We start from the raw sequence: 23,435 nt of genomic DNA, 5'->3' as shown, positions 1-23,435 counted from the left end.
CAGTAAAATCTGTGTCTCCAGGCCCTCCTTTGATCAGATGAGGTCCTACAGGGTCAGTGGTGTCTGACACAAGCCAGGAATTGGGTTTGTAGTCATGTATTTTCTTCTCTTCATTTCCAGCTTCAGAGCCCAATTTGAAGGTACGTTCAAGATTAAAACAAAAGGTGACAGAAAGGAGAAGCAGTCCTTTACTCAGGAGGAAGGATGGAAATGTCAGTTCATTCAAGAAGCGTCTTTTTGAGGTGACAGGTGAGTAGGGATGGGGCAATTCTGTATCAGCTGCCACAGCTCACAGAATAGTGGCGGTACTTCAGAATTGAAACTGTTTGCTAAACAAAATGAGCATTTACAGTATTTGGCCTCATCCTGACTATTCTTGCTTTGACTTTGCTTTGATATTTAGTAGATTCATGGCTTTTTCATGTGGTCAGGCCATATCTTTATGCAATCAACTGTTACTAGTCTATAAGACATAAATCTGAATTCACTTGATATATCAGAACTATGTCACACCAAGATGGAATTAAAATACAACTTGAATAAACATATTGTTGTCCCTGTCATGTGTGAAACTGGAAGAGAGATGTGAATGTAAGCATGAAAGTTACTAAGTGAAGTATTTTCCTGATAAATTACTTCCAGATTATAATTTTTCTACAGCTAATTTATTAATTCCATTTACTGAAGCCTCTATGAGATTCTTGATATCCACTTCCTTAATTTAGCTGATTTCTTTACCATTTGCATACTTACAAATACGGTATAATGTGAAATATTTATCACTGGAGGTCTTTTCCTGATGACATTGAAAGAGCAGAAACATTAAAATAGATGTCTTCTTAGCTCTGACAACAACTTAAAGCCTTTTAGATTGCTGTTATAATTATTAAAATTGACTATATGATATTTTAGACCTTTCATAACCTGGTTAAACATTGTTACCTGAAATATTTTAACCCTTGCTTTTTGTTCTCTTAACTGAAAATGGCCCCTTATTTAAATGCTTATTCATACAAAAAATGCTATTTTAATTTTCAAACAATGAGAAAAAAAGATTGTGTGTCTCTGCTTCTCTGATACAGATTGAAAATACAATGCAAGAACTTCTACATGGCCATGGGTCTTGGAATCACTTCAGTAAATCAAAGAGTAAGGGATCCAAGTAACAGTTAGGAAGCCTCCTGTGGCATCAGCCAAAGTGAAAACATATTTTTGCATATGAACTAAGGCATAAAGAATAAATAAGCAAAGAAGTAGCTATAGAATATTTGCTGCTACATTTAGATATTAATTACTTCAACTACTTGAGTGCTTTAATTTGAAAGCTATCCCTTGAAAGAGGTTTACTTCCACTAGTAGGTTAAACTTACATCTTTAACCTTCTTAATTGTATCCATTACATAAATATAATTTATATTAGTGTAGAACTAGAATAACTCAATAAACAAAGTACAATGAGGTCATCCTCTCCCCCTTTGTCTTAGACAAAACTTGGGACTTTTTAAATCAAGATAGCATGCAGCCTTTGAAATCCTATTTTATTGTCTTTACATACTGTAAATATTTCTTCATATTTGTGCCAAAGATGTAATGAAGGTGTGTATTTTGCCATTAGTACTTGTAGATGTAATGATTGGTCCACAATGGGCTCATCCCCTTCCTAGACAGAAAGGATGGCAGTAGGCCTTGTGTCTCACAGAGCCAGGACTCTTTACAATTAAACAGGATAGAGTTTCTTTTCTTTACTTATCACAAGCTCTGTGTCGGTGTCTCTGCCTGATACTGAGTATCATAACCATCTTTGTGGGAAAAACAAATAGTAAATTCTTCTTATGTGACATAGATCAGAAGGGGATAGATCAAGCGTATCTTTCCTTCTTAGTTGTAAAAAGAAAACCAAAGAAACATAAGATGAATCAAGAGTCTTTAATGTAAGTAAATAGTGTAACCAATAGCTATTTTTCAACAGCAAAAAAAAGCCCTATGCTATAAAGATTGTACAATTAATCAAGATTATGTGTACCTTTCCAGAGTGAAATTCATGTATGTTTAATCTGTTTTTCAGAATCCTCAGTCAGTAGCAGCTCCCCTGGATCTGGTCCCAGTTCCCCAAGCAATGGCCCGACCAGCAGTACAACAGAAAATGACACCTCAGTTTTGCCATCTAACATTCAAGCTGAGGTAAGGTTCATTATTGTGTAGATAATTGCTTAGGTTTCTAGATTGAAGAGGATGGAAAATTTGATTTGATCATACTCACAAGCAGAGTAATTGGGATACCAGGACACTACAGGCTGACATCTCAGTATGTTATATATGAGGTATATTTTTATGTATGAGATGCATGTTCAGTAGAATCTATGATAACAAAAGTTCAGGGAAAAGCAGCGGTAGTGCTACTGGAAAAGTGGAGGGAGCTGTGAAAGGAACTTGGTTACAGAATATTGTCTTCTGGGATGACTTGAAAGAGGTGCTCATTGCTGAATGCTGACACAGAACTCCTGCATACAAAACAGTGGTTTATGCATTGGTGATCCTTACGCATAAGAGCTAAGGTGGTCCCAGGTTCAGATGAATGCTGAAGTAGATTTCTTTAATCACAGTATTTGAGTTAGGTGACTAAATACTCGTTAAATTTCCCTTTTATTTTACTGTATCTCAGTTTCCTTATCAGGGCAGTACTTAACCACCATAAATGTCATGCCAGAATTCTTGAATACTTGTTTTGTAAAGTGAGATTGTAAACGGAAGGAATCTTAACTACTCCTTATTCTGTTTCATACATACGTGCCTATAACAACAGGAATGCAGATGGTAAATCAGTTGTGATAAACCTCATTTAGCACAGATGACATGCCCAAGTCATGCTTTCCATGGCAATATTGTAAAGGGACAGTAAACTAATTTGCCTCAAGAGAGACTCAAATTCCACAATGTACTATATCCAGCCTATACTTACCACAGTTCCTGCTTTGGTGGTAAGGTTTTCTATTAATTGTTTTATGCTGTTTATGTTAGAAAAATTGCATAAGAAAATGTGATTCAACAGAGTTTTAGTTAATGGAGCTATTTCTCCAGGTCAGTGGCAGGACAATCACCTAAAAAAAAAAACCCTGGAATGGGCAGTTCAACCTCCAGCAGTGACTTTTCCCCATAATGAATTAATTGTGTGTGTGAACTATGATCCAGGGGGCAGGTGGGTGACCTCTGCACACTGATTAGTAGCCTCTCTCTGGCCCGTAACCAAAAAGAAAAAAAAATTGCATTGATGGCTAACATGTGGTCTTGTCTCATAGCCCCCCATATGTGATTGCAAAGAAATTTAAATGATGCAGAGTAAGATCCATCATTGGGATTAGATCAGATCCTAGTTCAGTGGAGTTGTGTGTTTTAATACTGGGAATGTTTTAGATAGCAGTTGATAATATGTGGGTGTTATTATGTGCTGTATGAAACAGAAAATCTTATCCAATTGGATCTTTTATTGACTTGAGGATTCTGTAAAATGAAGGGCACTAAACTCTCAGACTGATACTTGGTGCTCATGACTTTGCATGTTACAGTTTCTGGATACTTGCACCATCAGAAATGCATGCAGGCTGGTCAGGCTAGTGGTCTCTGGGGAAATTTGGAAAGGTTGTAGCAAGAACCAGTAGTTATATTCTGTTTGCTAGTAGAACATTACATTGCATATTATTTGCCACTTCTGTGCCAGACATCGAAAGTTATAACCCCAATCTACATTCAAAGATGTTCAAAGGAGCCTCAAGCGTTCCTTTAGAAGCTGAGCACTGCATGCTGGCGTCAGTCACTTGACTTGCTGAACTTGCTAAGAAGCTGAAACTACAGGCTTCCACTTCTGGATCCAGTTGGGGATTTCTTTACCTCTCTGGTTACTTGACTGTCAGTACTGTGGTCCTGTGGGTTCAAACATTTTCCATAAATCTCAGCTTCAGTGATTTTTATTTCAGTGGGATTTTCTTTGGTGGTTTAACAGCAGCCAAATTCCTACATATCTCTTTCCTAGTTTAGTGTTAGCCAGCTCTCAAAGGCTATACAGCTAATCAATTTTTAATCCAATTCACAAAGTACAGAAGTTTCTAATAATAGTTGAGTGTTCCAAAATCACCCAAAATATCACTTGTTTTTCTGTAATCCCATATGACTCACATGGCTGTTGTTTCATAATCGTTGTTGTGACATTTGCAGTAAGTGTTGTGCTCATATCTGAGTGGGTGGATGGCCGTGGTTTTCATGGCAGCAAATAAAACACTTTTTGCTGGGGAAAAACAGGTTGCTATGACAGTCATTTACCAGTAAAACATGAGTCAGTACCGTAAATGATTACACTCCAGTGCAGGGACAAAATTAGAACATTATCAGTAATTAAACTGCTTTTTAAAGTATTTTTACCACATCCATTGGAATAGTGAGACTTTTAAGTGGTTTACTCTCTGGAGCAGACAGTCTGGTGGGTAGATCGTTATAAATTTTTGAATGAACAAAGGTGCACTGCACATGCTGCAGCTTTGCAGATAATCTTTTACTATCACAGTTCCCTTAATGGTACTTTCACTACCATTTGTTAAAACACTGGTCTCATTATATGAAACTTGAAAGTTGAACTCAGGATTTTAATTGCACCTTATAAATAAAATCCTGTTTTTATTAGGCACAGTTGTCTCCAGTATCATCAAGGTTCACCGCAGTAGCTATTTGTCTCCTGTAGCATGCCATACTCTTTCAGGTCACCTGCTGTGCTGGGGCTAAATCATACTTGCCTGAGAAATGCAAGCAGAATTGAGCCTCTGCACAGCATGTCCCTTGAGTTCAGAGGGACAACCTGCTTTAGTCATGTGAAATGATTAATTTTAGGCATTCATGGTCTGGTCAAAAGCCATTGAAGGCAATGGAAAGTTTCCAGTTGGTGTTACTGGGCTTCAGATCAATTTCTTTCTTCTATTTGTGATTTGCAAAGCAGTATTTCCTAGAATAACATTTGATTATACAGGAGACATAAATTACATAAGTGACAGATAAACACATATTTGTTTTATACAACTCCACAGCCCCATGCTTTTAATACTCAGCTCCTTGAGATGATCTCTGTGGAAAAATGTGTAGGTTTCTGACTAGCTGATGAGGTTTGTGTCAAGTATGTGAAGTGAGTCTAAATTAATTTTTTCAAAGATCACCCCAAAAGCCTCAAGAAATACAGGTGTAAGTAATTGTAAATATTGAAAGCTGTGAAAATTAGCTCCGCAATTGACAAGTATTAAAGCTAAACAATTTTGTCTTCCCCTCTTAATCTATAAATGTGCATATAAACATGCACATATAGGTGTTCCTGCCTCTCAGCAGGTCCCACAGCACAAATGAAGTACAGTTGCTCATGGTTAGTTGTTGATCATCGTGCACTGTTACACTGAGTTCTTGTACTCTATTTTGAGAAAGAGGATAACTCTGTTGACAGGCTATTTTAAGCATCAGTAAGCAGGATCTATGGACCCAAGGAGCAGGTACATGGAGGAGCAAATAGGGCATGTTTCTCTTTGGGGTAATTTAGGTGCCGGTCCAAACTACCATGTCTGCGTGTAGGACACACATGGCTTAGCCACTGTGCTGCCAAATGACTCTCTTGGCAGCTCCTACATGTGCCACCATTGCAAGTTGTTGGTTGACTGTGTAAAAAGAAAAGCTGCAATTGGGATCACAAATCTCTGCCTCTGGGAGACCCTGCTTGAGTAGGGTGGCTTGATTTGATCCAGTAGTCCCTTTGAACCTTACCCATTCTGGGATTCTGTGATGCACAGAATCTATATAGGTGGGCTACTGCTTTTATTTTGGGAGATGAGGTTAAACTGATGCTTGGGATAATATTACCTGAAAATATTTTAAAAAATCAATCACTTATCCAAATGAAAACTACAGGTTATTATCAGTATTAGAAATTAAAGTAAGATGCTTTTACTAATAAACTTCTGTTTTCAACATTAAACTGTTGTGGTAAATAGCATCATCACTGCTTCTGCCTGATGAAACAATCAGAAACAACCTTAGTGTGGTAGTGTGTTTTACTCTATACACCCTGCCATTGTTATTTTTATTAATTCAGATCTTAGAAGGTAATAGTGGCATATCAAAAACCAAATATTAAACATAATCTTTCAAGTGGCTTTGTATCAATGCTTCAGTTGCTACAAATTTGATTATATTCTAGGAGGCACATTGGAATGTCCTTTTTCAATTAAATATTTGTTGATTCCCTCCATAATATCTCCATAGTTTTGATACTAAATCCATACTTGGATTTATTCATGGTCAAAGGTGGATGTTATCAAGGCAAGACACTGTTAGCCAGGAATTAATGTAATATACAAGTGGAGCTTCTTTGTTTCCTATGCTATCTGTTGATATTCCCTAGGTACCAAAAGAAAATTACAGGGATAGGCTTCTACTGTTATTGTCTCAGTGATAGGCCGTATCTCCAAACAAACTGTATGAGGAAGGTTATGTTTTGGAATAACATCCTGTGTTTTTGTGCTTAACCACTTTTCATTGATGGTCTGAAGTTGCATTGTATTAGCACGAAGTATTTTACAGAGTTAATTGATATTCCAGGTTTGTCCAGGGGAAAATCTACAGCTCCCCACAACATGCTTGACAAGTTATTATATTTACTTTAGTCAAAGCCCGAGTGTGCAGTATCCCTCTTGGAGGTGGTCTATTATTGGAGTCCCATATGCTTTTTGTTTGGGAAGAAAGCAGTCACTGTGTCATACTGTTACACAGGGTATTCTTTTTCAAGGATGTTGTTCCCTTGGGGACCATATCATGCCAGAGTTCCTAAGTCTAATAAGACCTTTGTAGCTCTTATTGAGTCAAAGTTCTGGGAGGGAAGCAAGAGTTAAACAGAAAATATAATTCAAGCAACTATACTAGACCACATGTTGAAAAATATCACTGTTCAAGCAGAAAGGCAAAGGCTTCAAAAAGATTCCTGATGTGGTAATCTTGTTATGTTTCTTCTAAATTAATCTGTGGAAATAAAAAGGGTGATCTTTATAGAATGTCTGGTTTTATTTTATAGTAATTAAAAATATATCAGCATTTCCATGTCCCTGAAAACTATATCACAAGTCTTCAAAAGAAGTGTTAAAAATTTTAACTTGAATGGATTAGGAAAACTGTGAGGGGTATCCCATTATCAAAGAATGACAGGATGCTGGTTTTGTATATGTGCAGACAGAGAGAGAGTCTGTTATTTTAAATGGCAGATGCCTTACTTTCTACACAGAATTTCCATGTTAATGGAAGCAAATAATGTACCTGAAACAGACCCATATTGTAATCTGGCTAACAAAGTATATGGACTAGTTAAAAACCACATTTTGTACCTTACAGCTGAAGTCATAACAACCCTGGTGAAGGTTTAATACATTCATATTCATGATTCAGCTGGATATAACCCTGAGTTCACTAGATAAATTCCCACTGAATTTGTTGGAGTGACTGTCCAGTTGATGAGAAGAACTGACATTGAGTTGATGAGAAGTTGATAAGATGATCTAGGAATCCTCAAGATTTCAGCTTTCCTTGGAAGTTTGATTTATTAACCAAGGAATAATCTCAGACATAAATCAGCTGTTTTCTTAAGAAAAAAATTATCAACAGTGCTTTCACAGGGACAGTAATTTTCCGTATCTGAACTCCATTGGGTTGCAAACCAATGACTGGCACATAATTGGCTTTCTGTGTGTTGGGGTAAAAGCATAAAATAACCAAGATATAAAGATTGGAGATTAACTTTCATTGGTTTTCCCCTTTATTCCAGCACTTGGTTTCCCAGCAACGTCTTTTGATACAGGATGAATCAGTGAACTTGTTGAGTCTGTACACATCCCCTTCTCTGCCTAACATTACCTTGGGACTTCCAGCAATACAACCTCAAATCAGTGTAAGTGACCAGTCTCAAGCCTTCCTGCATATGTTTGCTTCCAGAAAACCTACTTTCTGATTATTCTCTTTATATTTTTAGCGTTTTGGAACACAGGCAATTCAGAGCAGGCACCAGACCTCTCGATGCATTGGGCACAACTTGAAAGCAATATTCATTCTTGATCTCAAATAAACACGTGCCAGTGTGGATCTTAGCTAAGTACAGGCCACATGCATTGCATTTATGCCAGATAAAATATTTCAGATGTGGCAAGAAGTATATGAGGATTATTTAGTATAAAATTTAAATCATATGATAATTTCTATCTGTAGCTTTTTTATGAGAGTCCAGTAATGACCTAAACTGAGTTGGAATGTTGTAGGAGAAGAACGTAGTATTACTCTAGCGCAGTAAAACACCCGAAAATTCTGCTACTTTCAAACTTTACAGCAGGTCAAAATTTACCTGCTTTACAACAACAACAAAGTAAAAATATTGATATGTGGTGGTTCTATACAATAGTATGAGAATTGGTAACTTCTATAAAGAAATTAGGAGTTGTAAGCACAGGTTTCCATGGACGTAAAAAAAAAATCTATACAATCCACAATGGTTTGCAGTAATGCTACTTAATTCCAGTGCTAAATGTAGTTTCAAGTCAAAGTTCCATGTTATTTTATGGCTTTTGCCATACAATACATTTACCGTTCTTAGCAGTAATATATTTTTGCATTCTGAGATTTTAACATCAAGTACAGAACTTTGCAAAGAAAATTATGTAAGCCTGAAATCAGTTCTCTAGAAATATAAGCAAATTATTGTTTTTGAAAGATGGAAAAATTGAACTTCATGGAAAGTAATGCTTACTTTCTCAGAGGATATTATCAAAAACTTCTTAGCTGTTTCACAAAAAATATAACTAGCTTCAAAGTAAATTTATAACATTAAAAATAAATGAAAATCTGTTTCATTTGCTCACTCAAATTTTATAAGCTTTTGATGTGCCAACTAGCACCAAATATTACTTTTGGCATTAGAAAAAACAAAGGGATTGATTTATACAAGTAATGTTTATTTCTGTTACTAGAACAAGCAGTTGCAAATTGAATGTAAAGCTTACTTTGGTGTTTGTTTTTCAGGGGAGGGAGATAGCAGTGTGAAGCAAGCACAAACCAAAAAAAAAAAAAAGGAAAAAAATGGTGAAAACCTTATTTTAGAATTTGATGGAATTCACATTATCAGAGATACTGTTTTTACTATGACTTACAGTGGTTATCTGCAAGCCTGCATGTTTCTGTTATTATTCTTGCTGTAAGAATTGTTATTCTGCTTGAACTACCATTTCAAGATTTTTTTTAAATAGGCAAAGAACAAATTAATATAAAGTACATTTACAATGATGAAGGGCCAAAACTTCCAAAATATATAAATCAATAACTGTGCAATTTATAAGGCACTTCAAAATGCCACACACATAAAACATCTCTTGATGATTCTGTAGATGAGAGTCTAACTGTATAAGCTTGCTATGCAAAGGGTAAAAACTTACTGTTGTGCTGTCCTTCAGGGAGTCAGGGAGTGCTCCAGGAAAAGTAATAGCTTCCCACTACTGCAGGTAACTATTTTGTTTTGCTGATTGGCTTGCTGTGTGATGGAAAGTTATGTGAAAAACCAAGCCTTGCCTATTTCAAACTCAGTGCAAACTATTTCCTCTGATCCTCTGGTTTCCTGTGCAGGAGGCTGTGCATAGGTCTTTAGGAATTTTAAGGATAGGTCCCGTCCTTGCATTAATAATGCTCTAACTAGTAATTCCTTATGCTTTGGCTTTTATTGCTGACTTTTTTTTCAACTGGTTTCAGTAGTCATTTTCTCACAGCATTACTTTTAACTGGCATGTTCTTCCTTTTCATCTTGTGGTCAAAGTGTATGATAGGGATGTTAACCTTTCCTTCTATATGTGTTCATGAAGACATCTAATCAAGCAGAGGTATAAATGGCCACTTACTTCTCTGGAAAGCAGTTACCAATGCTGTTGTTCTTTGACAGGCTTCGTCATCATTCAAAGAAAAGCAGAAGGGGGAGACCCCACCACTTAGGCAAGGAGTGGCCTTGGCTGGGCAGTATGGAGGAAACATTGCTCCATCATCAACTCATCCTCACATTTCTTTGGAGGGAAAGCCAAACAGCAGCCACCAAGCTCTCTTGCAGCATCTGTTACTGAAAGAACAAATGAGACAGCAAAAACTTCTTGTGACTGGTAATGACCAAAACTCCAGCAATACTGATTTAAGATGTTTTTAATGACACTTGTGTTCTGTTTAAACTAAATGCAGTAGTGAAAATACCACACATCCTAAGTCTTGGGAAATGTGGAAGGGTGGAAGACAAAACGACAGCATCTTTGTTTTCCCTTTTAGTGATTCTGTTGCAGTCTGTTAGCCTGAAAGAATTTAATGATTACAGAAAAGAGAAAATGATTACTTCATCACATTCTTTTGTAGCAGCTGAACTTCCCAGCATAGCGAGGCACGTGATACACGTCCCACTGCATCAGTGCAGATGTAGTGTTCTGCAATATACACCCCTCTTCTCACTGAAAACTTTCTTTCCTGTTAAAGCTATTAGTTTGCTGTTTTTTGCAGGGGAGTGAAATGTCCCTGTTTTGCAGGAGCAGTTCCTCTTCATCCACAGTCTCCTTTAGCAGCAAAGGAGAGAGTCTCACCTGGCATAAGAGCTGCCCACAAACTGCCTCGTCACAGGCCACTGAACAGAACCCAGTCTGCTCCTCTTCCTCAGAGTACTTTGGCCCAGCTGGTCATCCAGCAGCAACATCAGCAATTTTTGGAGAAGCAGAAACAGTACCAGCAGCAGATCCACATGAATAAGGTGAGTTCCCAAAGTAAAGAATTTCCAGTAAATTTAAAGGTGAAAACTAACAACGAAGATTAGTTATTGGCACCATGTCATCATGGACAATAGAGACTGGTTCTTGCAGGAGTATCTTTTTTTTTATGCATAGTTGATTTATACATTCGTAAAGATCTTAATTTTAAAGTTGTGAAATAGGCTCCAATTCGACAAAATAGAGTTGCTTACAGTTTTACCTGACAGGTATTTTCTGTTGAATGGTAATTTATGTCTTAAAAATTGATGTGTACTTCTGAGCTGCAGCAATGACTCCACTTGCTGCTTTTGAATTGTATTAAAACTTTTCTTATTGTGGACTAGAATGTTGCATAAATAGATAACTCATTTGAACCCAAATCAGTTTATTAAATTGATGGTTTTATATATGAAACATCTGGAGAAATTTTTAATCTGTGTTTATCGAACTGACTTTTCTCTGTGAGTAACATGAATGTTTTTTACCTGTATGGTGATATAAAATGGCCATATAAGGAGAAAGAGAAAAATGTCCTGTTGCTGGTATCTGGCACAGAGTTGAATCGTGTCATACAAGATTCCCTGTACAGTTACACCTTTAGGTGTAAGGGAAAGAAGAAAAGGGACCATCCATTAATAAACAAACAACAGATTCTAAATATATTTATCAGGAAGCAATAATTCTACAACAAAATCAATTTGCTACCTGCTCTGAAATTAAGATATGCAAGTAATTGCATGTTTTTATTTGGAGAACATTTTTCTGCACTTAGTACACAGCTTTCCAAAATTTGTTTGCTGAAGCTCCACTAGTATTACAAAGATTTAATTACATATCTTTAGTTCTCTTCTTTTGTTTTAGTGTTACTCAATAACTATACATAAGAAGCAATGTGAAAGAAGAAAAGATGAAAACTGGGCATTCAGTTCTTGTACCTAAGGAAAAAAAAATCAATCCACCTTACTTACTGGGCAAATTTCCCAGGGGTTACTGATTCTTTGGAATCTACTAAGAATTCCCAACAAAATTAGAAACAAACCTAGAGTTTAAGTACATACTTTGTACAGTGGTTTGGTTATTAAATCTTGTCTTAATTAGGAAAAATGAAGACCAGAAAACTTCAAAGTTCAGAGCTGATCCTTGCATGTTAACCCCTCTCAGCTTGGGTGTTTTGATTACTCAGCTAGGACTCCAGTTGGCTTTTCTTTGAGTATGCATTCCATATGTTTAATCAAGATGGCATATGTATATCTCGTAGCCTCAGGTTTTGAAAATATTTCACCTTCCCTCAATTGTCTAAAAAGACTGTTTAACTGCTAAAGTGCTGAGTCTTTGTACTACAAACCCATCAATTCATGCATTCCTCACAAAGCAAAGAACCCCACTGACTTGTTTTTCTTAGATAATATGGTTATTGATATAAATTCTACCATAGCATTTGGGGGTATGTGATGTGGCATTATGAGCATTTGTCCCCAGCGTGAAAATGAAACTTGAGGCACATAACCGTATATTTCTAGTCACGTAGGACTAGGAATGTGTTTCATCTTACTATAGATAGATGGGATAAGGAAGGAAAAAGATTGGAGGTGGTTCATAATAATGCTTGTTTCAGTAATTTTTTCTTTCAGTTGAACTACGGTGAAAATACAGGCTAATGAGGATAATTCCCTCTCATACTTGAAATATGCCTTCATTCTCACATGGTTCTTTGTGATGAAGAGACAAAACCGGTGAATCTAGCTTTTATTCTGTACAGTATAGTCCATATAGATATGCAGAGAGGCCCTACCCTAGGGCCTCTCTCTGCCTTGAACCTCCATAACCTACTTTTGACTGAGAGCTTCTCAGTCTCCTTTACTCCTACTCCCAGAGCAACCAGGCTTCTTCAGGAGCACAGTAACTCCTCAGAGCAGCAAATGCCTGAGGAGGAATGAGATCATGCTGCAGCCAGAGAAGCAGTGGGTTTTCTGAGGATGGATGTGTTTTATCAGACTTTAAAGTTTGCAGCATCTAGATTCTTCTCCATGCTCAGAAGAACCGTTTTGAAAAATAGTGCTGAAAAATGTCAGTGCCCTAACCATGTGTCTGTCCTCTGCAAGAACACAGAAAGCCAGGGAGTTTCCTTATGTACTTGCAGAACCTGATTTTTATAAACTGGAATTTAAGGGTAGCCAATAGACAAGAGCATGAAAAAAGATGTAGTAGCTTTTAAATAGTAAATTTAAGGACATCTTCTTTAACCTTTTAGCTAAAAGTTCAGATTAAACTCCTGTGACTACAAAAGGTTTTTGAACTCTGCTAGAGTGGTAGAATATACTTTGTTCAGTCTTAAAACTTGCCTCTCTTCACAGTTGAAGTTCTTTTTCATTTCATAATTTGCACAGCTTTACAATCAAACTCTGCAAAGCAGAGTTATAGTTATTTTAAACTTTAAATAGTAGATATTCTAGACCAGATAGGAAAGCAGCTAAATATTTTATTACTTAGGATAAGTTTGGGCATGCATGAAGTGAGCTCGATTTTTCTGTTCTGTCCTTTACTATTCATGGGCTGTATAATGAAATCTGCACACAGATATAAGTCCTGCCTTTTCAGTCATGGGCAATGAATAGGTTTCATTTAATAAGGAATACTCAAGGACCCTAAAAGTTTTGGCAATAAAAGACCAGAACCATTTTAAACTGTTAAGGCTGTGAAATGCTAGTTGACCAAGATCTTAGAGCAAATTAATGTCTTTTTTTTTTTTTTTTGTTTTCTATTTCCCTTAGGATTTTTTAAAGATTCTTATGTTTAGGTTGTCAAGTACTTAAGTCCTTACTATTCAGCTGAACCCAAAATTTGAGTGTTTGCCCTGAGCTAAGATGACAAGGCAAGTGTCAGCACTCCCTGATAACTGGTTTTGGATTGATCTCTTTGGCTGACTTATAGGTGTAACAACAAAAAAAGTAAAAGAACCACCTTTCCTCACCCCATTGTTCTTGTAATTATATGTATTAAACAAACAAACAAACAAACAAACCCAACAAAAAAATAAAAAAACACTTTTTTTTTTTTTTTGTGAGTCAAAAATACACTTCAGCATCAAGCCAGTGCTGCTGTGAGGGTGATAACAAGCAAAATCTAACATAGGTCAGAGGTAAAGGATTCCCCTAGATCATTTACATTCTGAAAAGAAACAAATCATTGCCAAAAGGTGTGCCTCTGTCCTTACTAGCAAAGAGGAGATCCCCTAAGGATTATTTCTGGTCAGCTGTCAGATGCCTGGCTTTTGATGTGGGAAATGGTATATGTCTCCACTGAAGTCTGACATTTATACCTGTGGGATCTAGTACACTGACCTTCTGAAAACATTCTGCAAATGTTGACATCTCTTCCAAAAGTAGGTAAAAACCCTTGTCCCAGAATTAATAATGAATGTGAAGTAACCTGAACTCAGCTTGTCTTGGGGAAGACCAGCTTTGCCATTGTCAGCTTTAATATACTTCTGTCCAAATGACAGCTTATTTCCTCATAACACCCTTTGATCACCATTGCAGATCTTCATTCTGCTCAATAAAGGGAGACCAAACTCCAAAACCCCCAGTTAAAATTAGTGCAATTGGATACCAAAAGACCACTACTACAATAAAAAAATCTAAAATCTTGATATTATTGTGTATATATGTATCGAGAAAACTTTGACCCAGCCATTTGCAGAAAAAAAATGAGGACTTTGATTTAACTAATCTAAATGTAAAGCCCCTAGCAGAAAAAGAATAAAGAAAATCTCAGAAATCATAATGTGAAGAGTACATGAACAAAGTCATCTATCTTTAGAAGTTATTTTTGCCATATATGATTAATAAGGCCTGCCTCTACTGAAGCTGAAGTTTTCACTGGGTCAAAGATTTTATTTGATCAATGCAGGAACCTTATTGGTGTTCTTAAGTTGTGTTTTCATAGTGTTTTGGCAATTTGTTTTCCCTTGTAAAATTCTCTGTATTGGAGAAGTAAAGGGTAAAATGATGGGGCAGTTGGTATGTGCTCTAAAGTATGGGAGGTATATGGATAATGTTAAGGCTTATATAAGAAACACCTGAATTTCAGTTTTAATTTTATGATGTTGGTTGATTTAAAGCATCTCTGTATAGGGAGTCAGTGACCAGGAAACCCTGTGAGGTAAAAAAATATATAGGAAGTGAATATTCATTAGTACTTGGATGGTGTTCTCAGTTTACCAATATCTCTTAACAAAAAATGAAAAATAATAAAGAAATTGATGTTGACGGGAAAATGGAAGTATTATTTATTGCCAGTAGCAATATTAAAAAGATACCGTTAACCCCAGATTAACCATTCACTTCTCTGAATGATGTTTAATGGAATGTGGAAGACCAGGTTCAGCAGCAGTAAATCAATCTAGCTTCATTAAACATATTACACTGAGGTTTTGGCTTTGCAGCTTACAAATCTGATTAGCATCTTCTGTAGGTGAGAGATAATCTTTCAAATATTGCTAATAGCAGGAGATTATTTGGGAAAAAACTAAAATGAACTGTGGTCTGTTTGGAACTGGACAATGCCCGGAGCATTTTCTCCTTTATTGAAAGCTAATGTTTAAGTCATAATGCAGAAGAATGATTTTGAAAGATAAATACATCCCTTAGAAATATTGGTACTACATGAGTAACAGAGACAGCAGGAAGCAGGTGCCAAGTTGTTTTCAGTGCAGCACAGCACACATAGCTGGTAGTCTGACTGCCATAGAGAAGAAAGGGAAAAAGGTGTCTTGTGAGAATATACATGTGCTCTTAGAAATGACTGCCATGTATTTGAAATGAACAATTAATCAAGGATGGAAACGTCTTGTTTGGCTGCTGCAGGACTTTGGGATTTTGTCTCTTTGTAAAGATATCTTATTTAAAACACTGTATTTTAAAGAACATATAATTTCAAAGGAGAAAATGACAGGGTCTGCAGATGAAGGACAGATAAAATGATCTTTTGCAGTGTCCAGATTATTTATTCTTCCATATTTTTTTGTACAACCAAGCAAGTTAGGATATGTTTGATGTCTTTTTCTTTGATTGGACTCTTGCAGTTATACAATGGAGTTGATATCTGTAAATACTTCTCCTGCTGATACTATTTACTTTGACTCATGCATATCCCTGACAGCTTAATTTCCTGAGGATAAAAGCAAAACATATATAGGTTATATTAGCATGAAGACATTTTTTTAGTGACTACTTAAATTGGAATAACTGGTATCAGTAAAGTATACTGGTAAAATATAACCAATACATGCAACCCTTAAATTATTAGGGAAACAAACGATGGTTTTGTTATTATTTTTAAACAAAAACCCACTAAAACTCAGATTAAGCAATTACTTTTTCAAAATAAAAAAGAGATACATTAAAATTAGGAGGAATTCCTCCATGTAGCTACAGATAAAGCCAGAAAAAAAAGGGGAAGTGGGAGTTTAAAATTAAAGGTTTAAACATTAAGTGTGAGCAGAAGTATCCAGCTGTGCAGTGAAAGGACCTGAGCAGGATTTAATTCAGAACATTTTCTGTTGTGTAACCCTTCTTTAGATAGAGAAGATAGAAGTACAGACTCTAAACTGCTATCTTCACATGTTTCCTGATACAGTAGTATCACTAGGAGATATAATTTAAAATGAGATGTTTCTGACTTAGGAGAAGTGTCCAGTAATGCTACTAGTATAATTACTGCAATAGGATGGGGCCAAGCTGTCTTCAAATAAAACTTCAACAGATCTAAAAGCATTGTGGTGATACAGAGAAAGCAGTCAGCTGTGGCTTTACAGTCTGAGCAATTGAAGGGATTTTCAGGTTTTGGGTCATGTCCCCCCCGTTCCATCCATGCAATTTGATCATGCTTCATCATATGAGAAGACATGACTGTAATGCCTCATAGCCCCTTGCCTGAGGCTTAGTTAAAATCACAGTGGAAAGGATGTTTTTAATAAAATTTTGTAGTAAAGAAGGTAATATAAATGCACTTTTAAAACTCTATTGAGTAAATATATAAAGACTTGAATTTCACAGAGCTTTAGAAAATTTAATTTGCTTATCTGCTCCTGTTGCTGAAATCTAGAGCAAATCATCTGCTGAGTTCCACAGCATGGGAGAAGGGTCCAAAACATGAACACAGCAAATTGAAATGCACACAAAATCCACTCCAAGTCTCTGCAGCCCCCTTAGGTGTGGTTGTTCTCTTCACTGATTGCATTCAAGAAGTGTCTGAAGGTGATCCATATATAGTTTCTATACTACAGTCCATTATGTGCTGCCTCAGAGAGCTCAGCAGCAGATCTGTACCCATGCAGCAGTGCAAAGAAGAAAGAGCCTGACATAAAAGTGAAAAAGCATAAAAGAAAGGAGAGCAGTAATGAGCTAAATATGTGTCTTAACTTTACTGTGGGGATGCACTCATTTTCTCTTGGCTTCCCCTGCAGAAAAACCCACCTGGTGTCAAGTAACTGGCACAGGGAATGGTTTACAGATGGATCAGCCTCAGTGATTCTTGTGGTTTATATGATTATCTGTCACACAGATGTTTCAGCTTGTATTTGCTCACTTGCAGCCAGCCATGCAGCCCTGCCTGCTTTTATCTTCCTGCTTGAGGAGTGGGGAAGGCTCCCCACAAATGGTTAACTAATTAACAATAAAAATAAATAAAAAAATAAAAATAATAATAATGATAGTAAGCAAAAGGAGTGTACCTGAGCTGATTACATGCAGTTAGATTTAGTACCTTCTTGGTCAGTGTCATCCCCTGAGAAACAACTGGAAAAGATTTATAGGTTTGATCTGAGAAATTTTTCAGACTCTGTGTAATGAAAGGAGACTCTCCACATCAGCTGAAGTAGTAAGGGCATGCCACCTGCAGCATGCAGGGTACTCACGTTGTGATTTGCCAGTTACTACAGTAATGAAGAGGGATTTTTAATTTGTTTCTTTTTAGTAAGCCATTAAACTCCCATTACACCTCAAAAAGGAAGGTTTACTGTGACAATAGCCAGATAGGCTTCCTCTGAGAAATTTGTTTCTTCACTGATGTGAGGCATATGCATCAGAACATCAATTGGAACTGTATAAATTGATCTTTCAACTCTCCTTGTTGACTTCATTGGATTTCCTAAATCCAGCTGCAGTTTCTTGAACACAGTTTACATGACAACCCAGCATTTTTCTATATGCATTAGCAAGCTGAATGAAACAGTATGGTCTATGGTTTGTGACAAAATCAGACATCCTGCAGCCATTCATATACTCAGTAATTGAGTATATACCAGTAGTTAAAACTCAGTCTGAAAGACATGACTGGAGGGAGACAGATGGGAAGAGGAAAGTATGTAAGAGTAGAGGTAAAAGGTGTTTTTTCCCCTCAAAGATATTTGATTTAAATGATACAAAACAGTATTTACTGAAATTGGGTGGGCCAGTTGAATAAATGATAATTAGTCACTGGACCCTGCAACTTCTTACTCACATGTCTGATTTCTGGCTCTTTCAACAAAGTGGGGGGTTTTTTCAGTTTAGGTTTTTGGACTGCATTTAGAGAATTTTGGAGTGCATTGGCTTCATCTTAAACAGCAAAACACAAAGTGCACATGATTGCAACACTCAGGCATCCGGCACTTCTGCAGAGCTTTAAAATAGCAGTTACAGGGCTAGAGCTGGTGTTGCCTTGAGAGCTGTGTTATGTCATCACTGCTGGGACTGGGATACCTGTACAGTGCACCACAAAGTCATGGACAGACATGCTTGTAGTATCCTTGTGCCCCAGGATAGGGGACTGACACCAGCTCTTTGTCACTTTGCCTTTGTTGAGTTTCAGTGCCTCTTCATGCTTTAATTGATAGAGATGTTTGTGTGAAAATTCTCTAATTTGCCTATAACAAAATATTACCCAGAATACTAGTTCACTTATATCTTAGTGTTCCTTTATTATTTTGTGTTGTGGGGAATTAACTGTAAGATGGTATTTCTGCATTCATGTTTGAAGAAAGACTAAGGAAGGTTAATTTCTCTATTTACCAACTGTAACAGTCTAACAGATGTGTCATGTTTTTCATTATCTATAGACATTGTATTTTCTGCTGCAGAATAAAAAGTGGCCTTTTGCTTAGGAACTTCTGTTCTTTTTTCTGGATGCATCAGTGTTTTGACAGTGCACGGCTACACGGGTATGCTGTGGACACTTTCATTTCATCCATGCAGATCTAGAACTTCTTCATGTTTGGCATCAGTGAAAGGAGTCAGTACTTGTTCCCCTCTTCTCGTTCCAGATGCTCTCTAAGTCCATTGAGCAGCTCAAGCAACCTGGCAATCACCTGGAGGAAGCTGAAGAAGAGCTTCATGGAGATCACTCGATGCAGGAGGAGCGAGCTCCTGCCAGCAGTGCCAGCGTTAGGGCTGAGAGCAGCAGTGCTGGTGTGGATGAAAGAATAGGACAGCAGGTGGGGGCTGTGAAAGTCAAAGAGGAGCCACTGGACAGTGATGAGGATGTTCAGACCCAGCAAATGGAATCTGGGGAGCAAGCTGCTTTTATGCAACAGGTAATAGGCAAAGATTTAGCTCCAGGATTTGTAATTAAGGTTATTATCTGAACATCACATGCATTTTTTAGGCTTTGATAAGCAATTGTGTTTTGATTCACTGAGCTAGCAAATCCTGATTTATTGTTCGAAGAATTTAACAAATGCAGAAGTGTTGTATGTACACTTGAAAACATAGTGAAGCTCATCCTTATGGCCACTAATTGAGAAAATATCTGTTGCAACCAATTACGCTACATAAATCTTTGAGTAATAGCTGATAGACGTTGTATTAGCCCAGAATTACCTTACATCGCTTAGTCCTAGTGAAAGAGAACTCGTATCATGTAGCCTGTTGAGATCAGCAATTGATGGAATTAGTTTCCAGACCTGATTGATGAAACATTCTTCTGATTTTGAATCCTCTGACTTCTGCTTTCAGCTGTCTGTATATATTGTATCATACTATAGTCTTGAACACTGTTAATGTTAGGGTATTCTTTTCCCCAGTAGACAGGTACTGACTGCTATCTTGGTAGTCTCAGGCTGGTGTATAAAGTTAATTTAGAGAAAAGTACAAGGTGGATATAAAGATAAGAGGCAAGGCACTGTTTTAAAATTGCGTTATTTTCTTCTTTGCACTGCTTGGTTAATTTTTCATTCTGTCTTATTTGATGATAATGTCCACAGAGACTTCCTTAAGTTCAGCAGATACAAGTACCAGTGAGAAGCAAAATGCAGCATTAGGTGGTTCCAGTCAGTTATTAGGACATTGCACGGCAAGCACAGAACTGTTATCGTTACCATCTGCTATCCAATCACTTCTTTGTTTTTTTTTTTAATGAAGACTAATTTTACAATATCTCATAACCTTTACAGCAGTGTCTCATGGACAAATCCTAAAATAACAACTGTGCATTAAATGCTGCCTTGACGAAAGGCAGGTTCAGCTTGTCTGGGAGCTTTAGGCGGAGTTGAAAGGCGCAGCCGTGTGTGCGAGCCGCATCCCGGTCCATCCCTCAGAGTCAGCAGAGCAAGGCTGGGCGCAGTGCAAGGCCCTGTTTATTTAAGTCGATACTTTGTCAGGTCCCTGCTGTTCTCCTGCAGAAAAGTGATTTTGAGAGGGGGGGGCAGGAAATGCCTTATGGAAACAGGAAGCCCAAGTGATTCATGTGCTGAGGAATGCGGGGCAGGGGGGACGGGGCAGCGCTCCCTCTGTTTTTAAAGGCACTCTATGAATTGATTTATTGTCAAAGAAAATAACAAAGCGAGTAGGGAAATTGTTAAGGAAGCTTTCCAGTGAAACATTTCCTTCATATTCCCTTTTGATATGTTTACCTTGTTTTATAGGTTTACTTTTGTTAAGCTAGTTAAAGATTCATTGTATTAAGATCCCCTTTAATATGGATAATCCCAAACTGACCTGGACTCCTTGTCAGGTTTTTTTCTATTAAAAATATTTATATTTCTAAAGCTGAAGTATTTTAAGGTGCAGTATCCGGTTTCAAAAGAGATAGTTGTTTTGCCAAATGTAGAAATTGCTCTAAAATATGTTATTAGCATGTGTTGTTTACATTATGTTCTAATACTATTCAGTCTCTTCTGAAATGTTGCAAGTTCTAAAGATACATTATCCTTTTTCCTAGAAGGTCTTCAAACAAACTTCTAAATAGTTTCTCTTTACATAAAAGGCCTCAATAGATAGAAAAAGATTTGAGAAAAACACAGGTGATTTTTATGTGGACTTCATATTTGAAGAGAAATCTTTCTCCATCCCGGAATGAAAAAAATTACATTTACATTCAAAAAGTGAAGGCTATAAAAGTGAAATTATATGTGTTTCCCATTCTGTATACTTTTAATTTTCTTTTAAGTCTGACTTTAGCTTCATCAAAAAAGGGATAGTGCATCTTTTAAAATACATTTGGGGAGAAATTTGCAATTGAGAAGAGTTTTGTACAATATCACTCGAAAGACATGTATTCACAGAAGAAAAAAGATATTTTTATAATGTCATTCAGGTGAGAAACCCCGATACATTAGTGTACTTTAATTTCAGAATCTTTCAAATTTGGATACAATTCAAATAAGAGAAACTACCTGGAACCAGTGAAAAAGAAAACTGGGTTTAAACAACCACATTTCTAATTGATTATTGTCTCTTACATTTTAAATCTACTGTATTTATTATAATTTACACCCTTGGCGGTGGTCTCGTTTTGTGTTGTAAATATATTCTGTTTGTATGTTCCCTTTTTTTGCCTTCTGATATAAGTCTTTTCCTTTCTCAAATAAAGTTTTTTTTTAAAAGATCCCCTTCCAGATATTTGACTTTGTGTAAATTTGGTAACTTAGTGGTGTTTTTGCTTTGTATGATCAAATGTTTGCTACACAAATTGTCAAAACAATTTAAACTTTCAGGAGCAAGGTTTTTTTATTGCACTATTCTTACAATAATTACACAAAGTCTTTCTTTTTGGTCTCTTGTTTTATCCTACATCAGCCATTATAAGTTTTAGTGAATGTGGAATAGTATTGATGCATGCTCATTTTCCCATCATGGCATCTGTCTTGAACATGTGATCACACCATACAGAAAAGGTAAAAGTGAATCCCAGTTCCTCAGCTTCTAATTATCCAAAATTCAAACAAACTGTAATCATTTACATGATATTTCTAAAACCTGCCTGGACCCCTCATTTGAAAATGTGCTTGTACTCACTGCTTTGGTATTCATCAAGACCTTTGTAAAACCAAAGTCCACCTGTAGATAAGCTGGGAGAGAGGGAATCCATGAACTTGGCAGACTTTAAAACAACTGCATGAGACAGTGAAGTCCGAATGTAGAAAATTTCCATGACGATGTTACATAAGTTTGTGACATTTCCTGAACTTTGCTTAGGATCTACAGAGAAAGAGCTCGTACTGCATAATAATCCCTGTTGGTACAGTACATGAATTATTACCAAAAGAGTTTAGAAAATTATTGCATTGTAGTTCTTATAACTGTTCATTTCATTTCCAAATGCTCTATGCAGTTTCGATTCTGGTATAATTTTAACTAAAATAAAATTTATGTTTCAACAACATAAGTGTGTAAGAACAAATAGTTCTGTAAATCAAATTCAATTATTTTCACTGCTATAGCAGCAGTGTAACATTTCATCAGTAATACAACCCCCAAAAATAGATAAAAGGTCAAGTTTTAGCTGAGGAAATCCTAAAACAAGCATTAATAGTATAATATTGTACCTCTTGTCTTACTGTTTATAGTGTATTTAGAATGTATGTCTTCAAGTAAATCATGCTTTCATAACAGGAGTTTTATTTAGTGTCCTTTTGTTTAAATAGCTGTGTTAGAATTAGAAGACTAGCCATAAATGTTTTTTAATTTACAACATTCCTGTGTTGGAAACTGCACCTAGATTTTTTTTGCTGAATTATTTACTATGCAGCAAAGCACCCTTAATGAAGAAAATAATCATAATAAAATACAATTCACATATCTTATTTTCTTCTCAGGATGATGTGCATCTCTTTTTTTTTTAACCGTATGTTTTTATTCTGTCCCATTGTCCAAAAAATAAAGCCAGTATAGCTGATAGGTGACAATTTAGAAGTAATTGCTAATAAATGAAAGAAAATCCATCATAATATTTGTATACTCAGACATAGATTACTGGACTATAGATACTGTAACATTAGCCTTTTTGTCATCTTCTGGTATTAAAAAAATAGGATTAAAGGCTGAATGCTTCAGAAAAGCATGAGCACATCAGACACTGGCACCACTCATTTGTGCACTATCTTCATTCCATCTTCATTATCATCAAGATCACTAAGATTTACTCCATGTTTCTTAAGACAACTATACCCTGTTTTTATCTTCACTGGAATTCTGAGGTAAAAATCTATAAACATTAGTCCCAAACAGCAATCTAAAATTGTTTACTTATTTCTCCCCCTTATGAACACTTCACAATTTACAGCCAAAATTAGCTAAGCCAAGTTAATTTCCTTATTGTATTCTGTCCTGCTAGCAGCATGTCCTACTTATCCAC

At 36.4% G+C, this 23,435-nt stretch overlaps 1 protein-coding gene across 14 annotated transcripts in view; it reads left to right on the top strand.

The window, feature by feature from the left end:
- HDAC9 (histone deacetylase 9) overlaps window positions 1–23,435 on the top strand; it is a 456,332-nt gene that overhangs the window by 251,060 nt on the left and 181,837 nt on the right. For 10 of the 14 annotated variants that reach the window (XM_039706463.1, XM_039706396.1, XM_039706402.1 and 7 more), the window contains 7 exons: window positions 121–249; window positions 2,066–2,181; window positions 7,835–7,957; window positions 9,507–9,554; window positions 9,986–10,196; window positions 10,608–10,825; window positions 19,126–19,395. In XM_039706463.1, coding sequence (XP_039562397.1) covers window positions 121–249; window positions 2,066–2,181; window positions 7,835–7,957; window positions 9,507–9,554; window positions 9,986–10,196; window positions 10,608–10,825; window positions 19,126–19,395 — 1,115 coding nt within the window. Of the gene's footprint in view, window positions 1–120; window positions 250–2,065; window positions 2,182–7,834; window positions 7,958–9,506; window positions 9,555–9,985; window positions 10,197–10,607; window positions 10,826–19,125; window positions 21,687–23,435 lie in introns of those variants that run through there. The other 4 variants (XM_039706427.1, XM_039706418.1, XM_039706410.1 and 1 more) reach the window with 2 other exon arrangements.

The sequence above is a fragment of the Passer montanus genome, unplaced genomic scaffold, assembly GCF_014805655.1.
Source record: "Passer montanus isolate IOZ18808 unplaced genomic scaffold, ASM1480565v1 scaffold10, whole genome shotgun sequence".
Taxonomy (NCBI): domain Eukaryota; kingdom Metazoa; phylum Chordata; class Aves; order Passeriformes; family Passeridae; genus Passer; species Passer montanus.
Note: the sequence above shows the minus strand (reverse complement) of the source record. Positions and strands in the feature narration are given on the sequence as shown.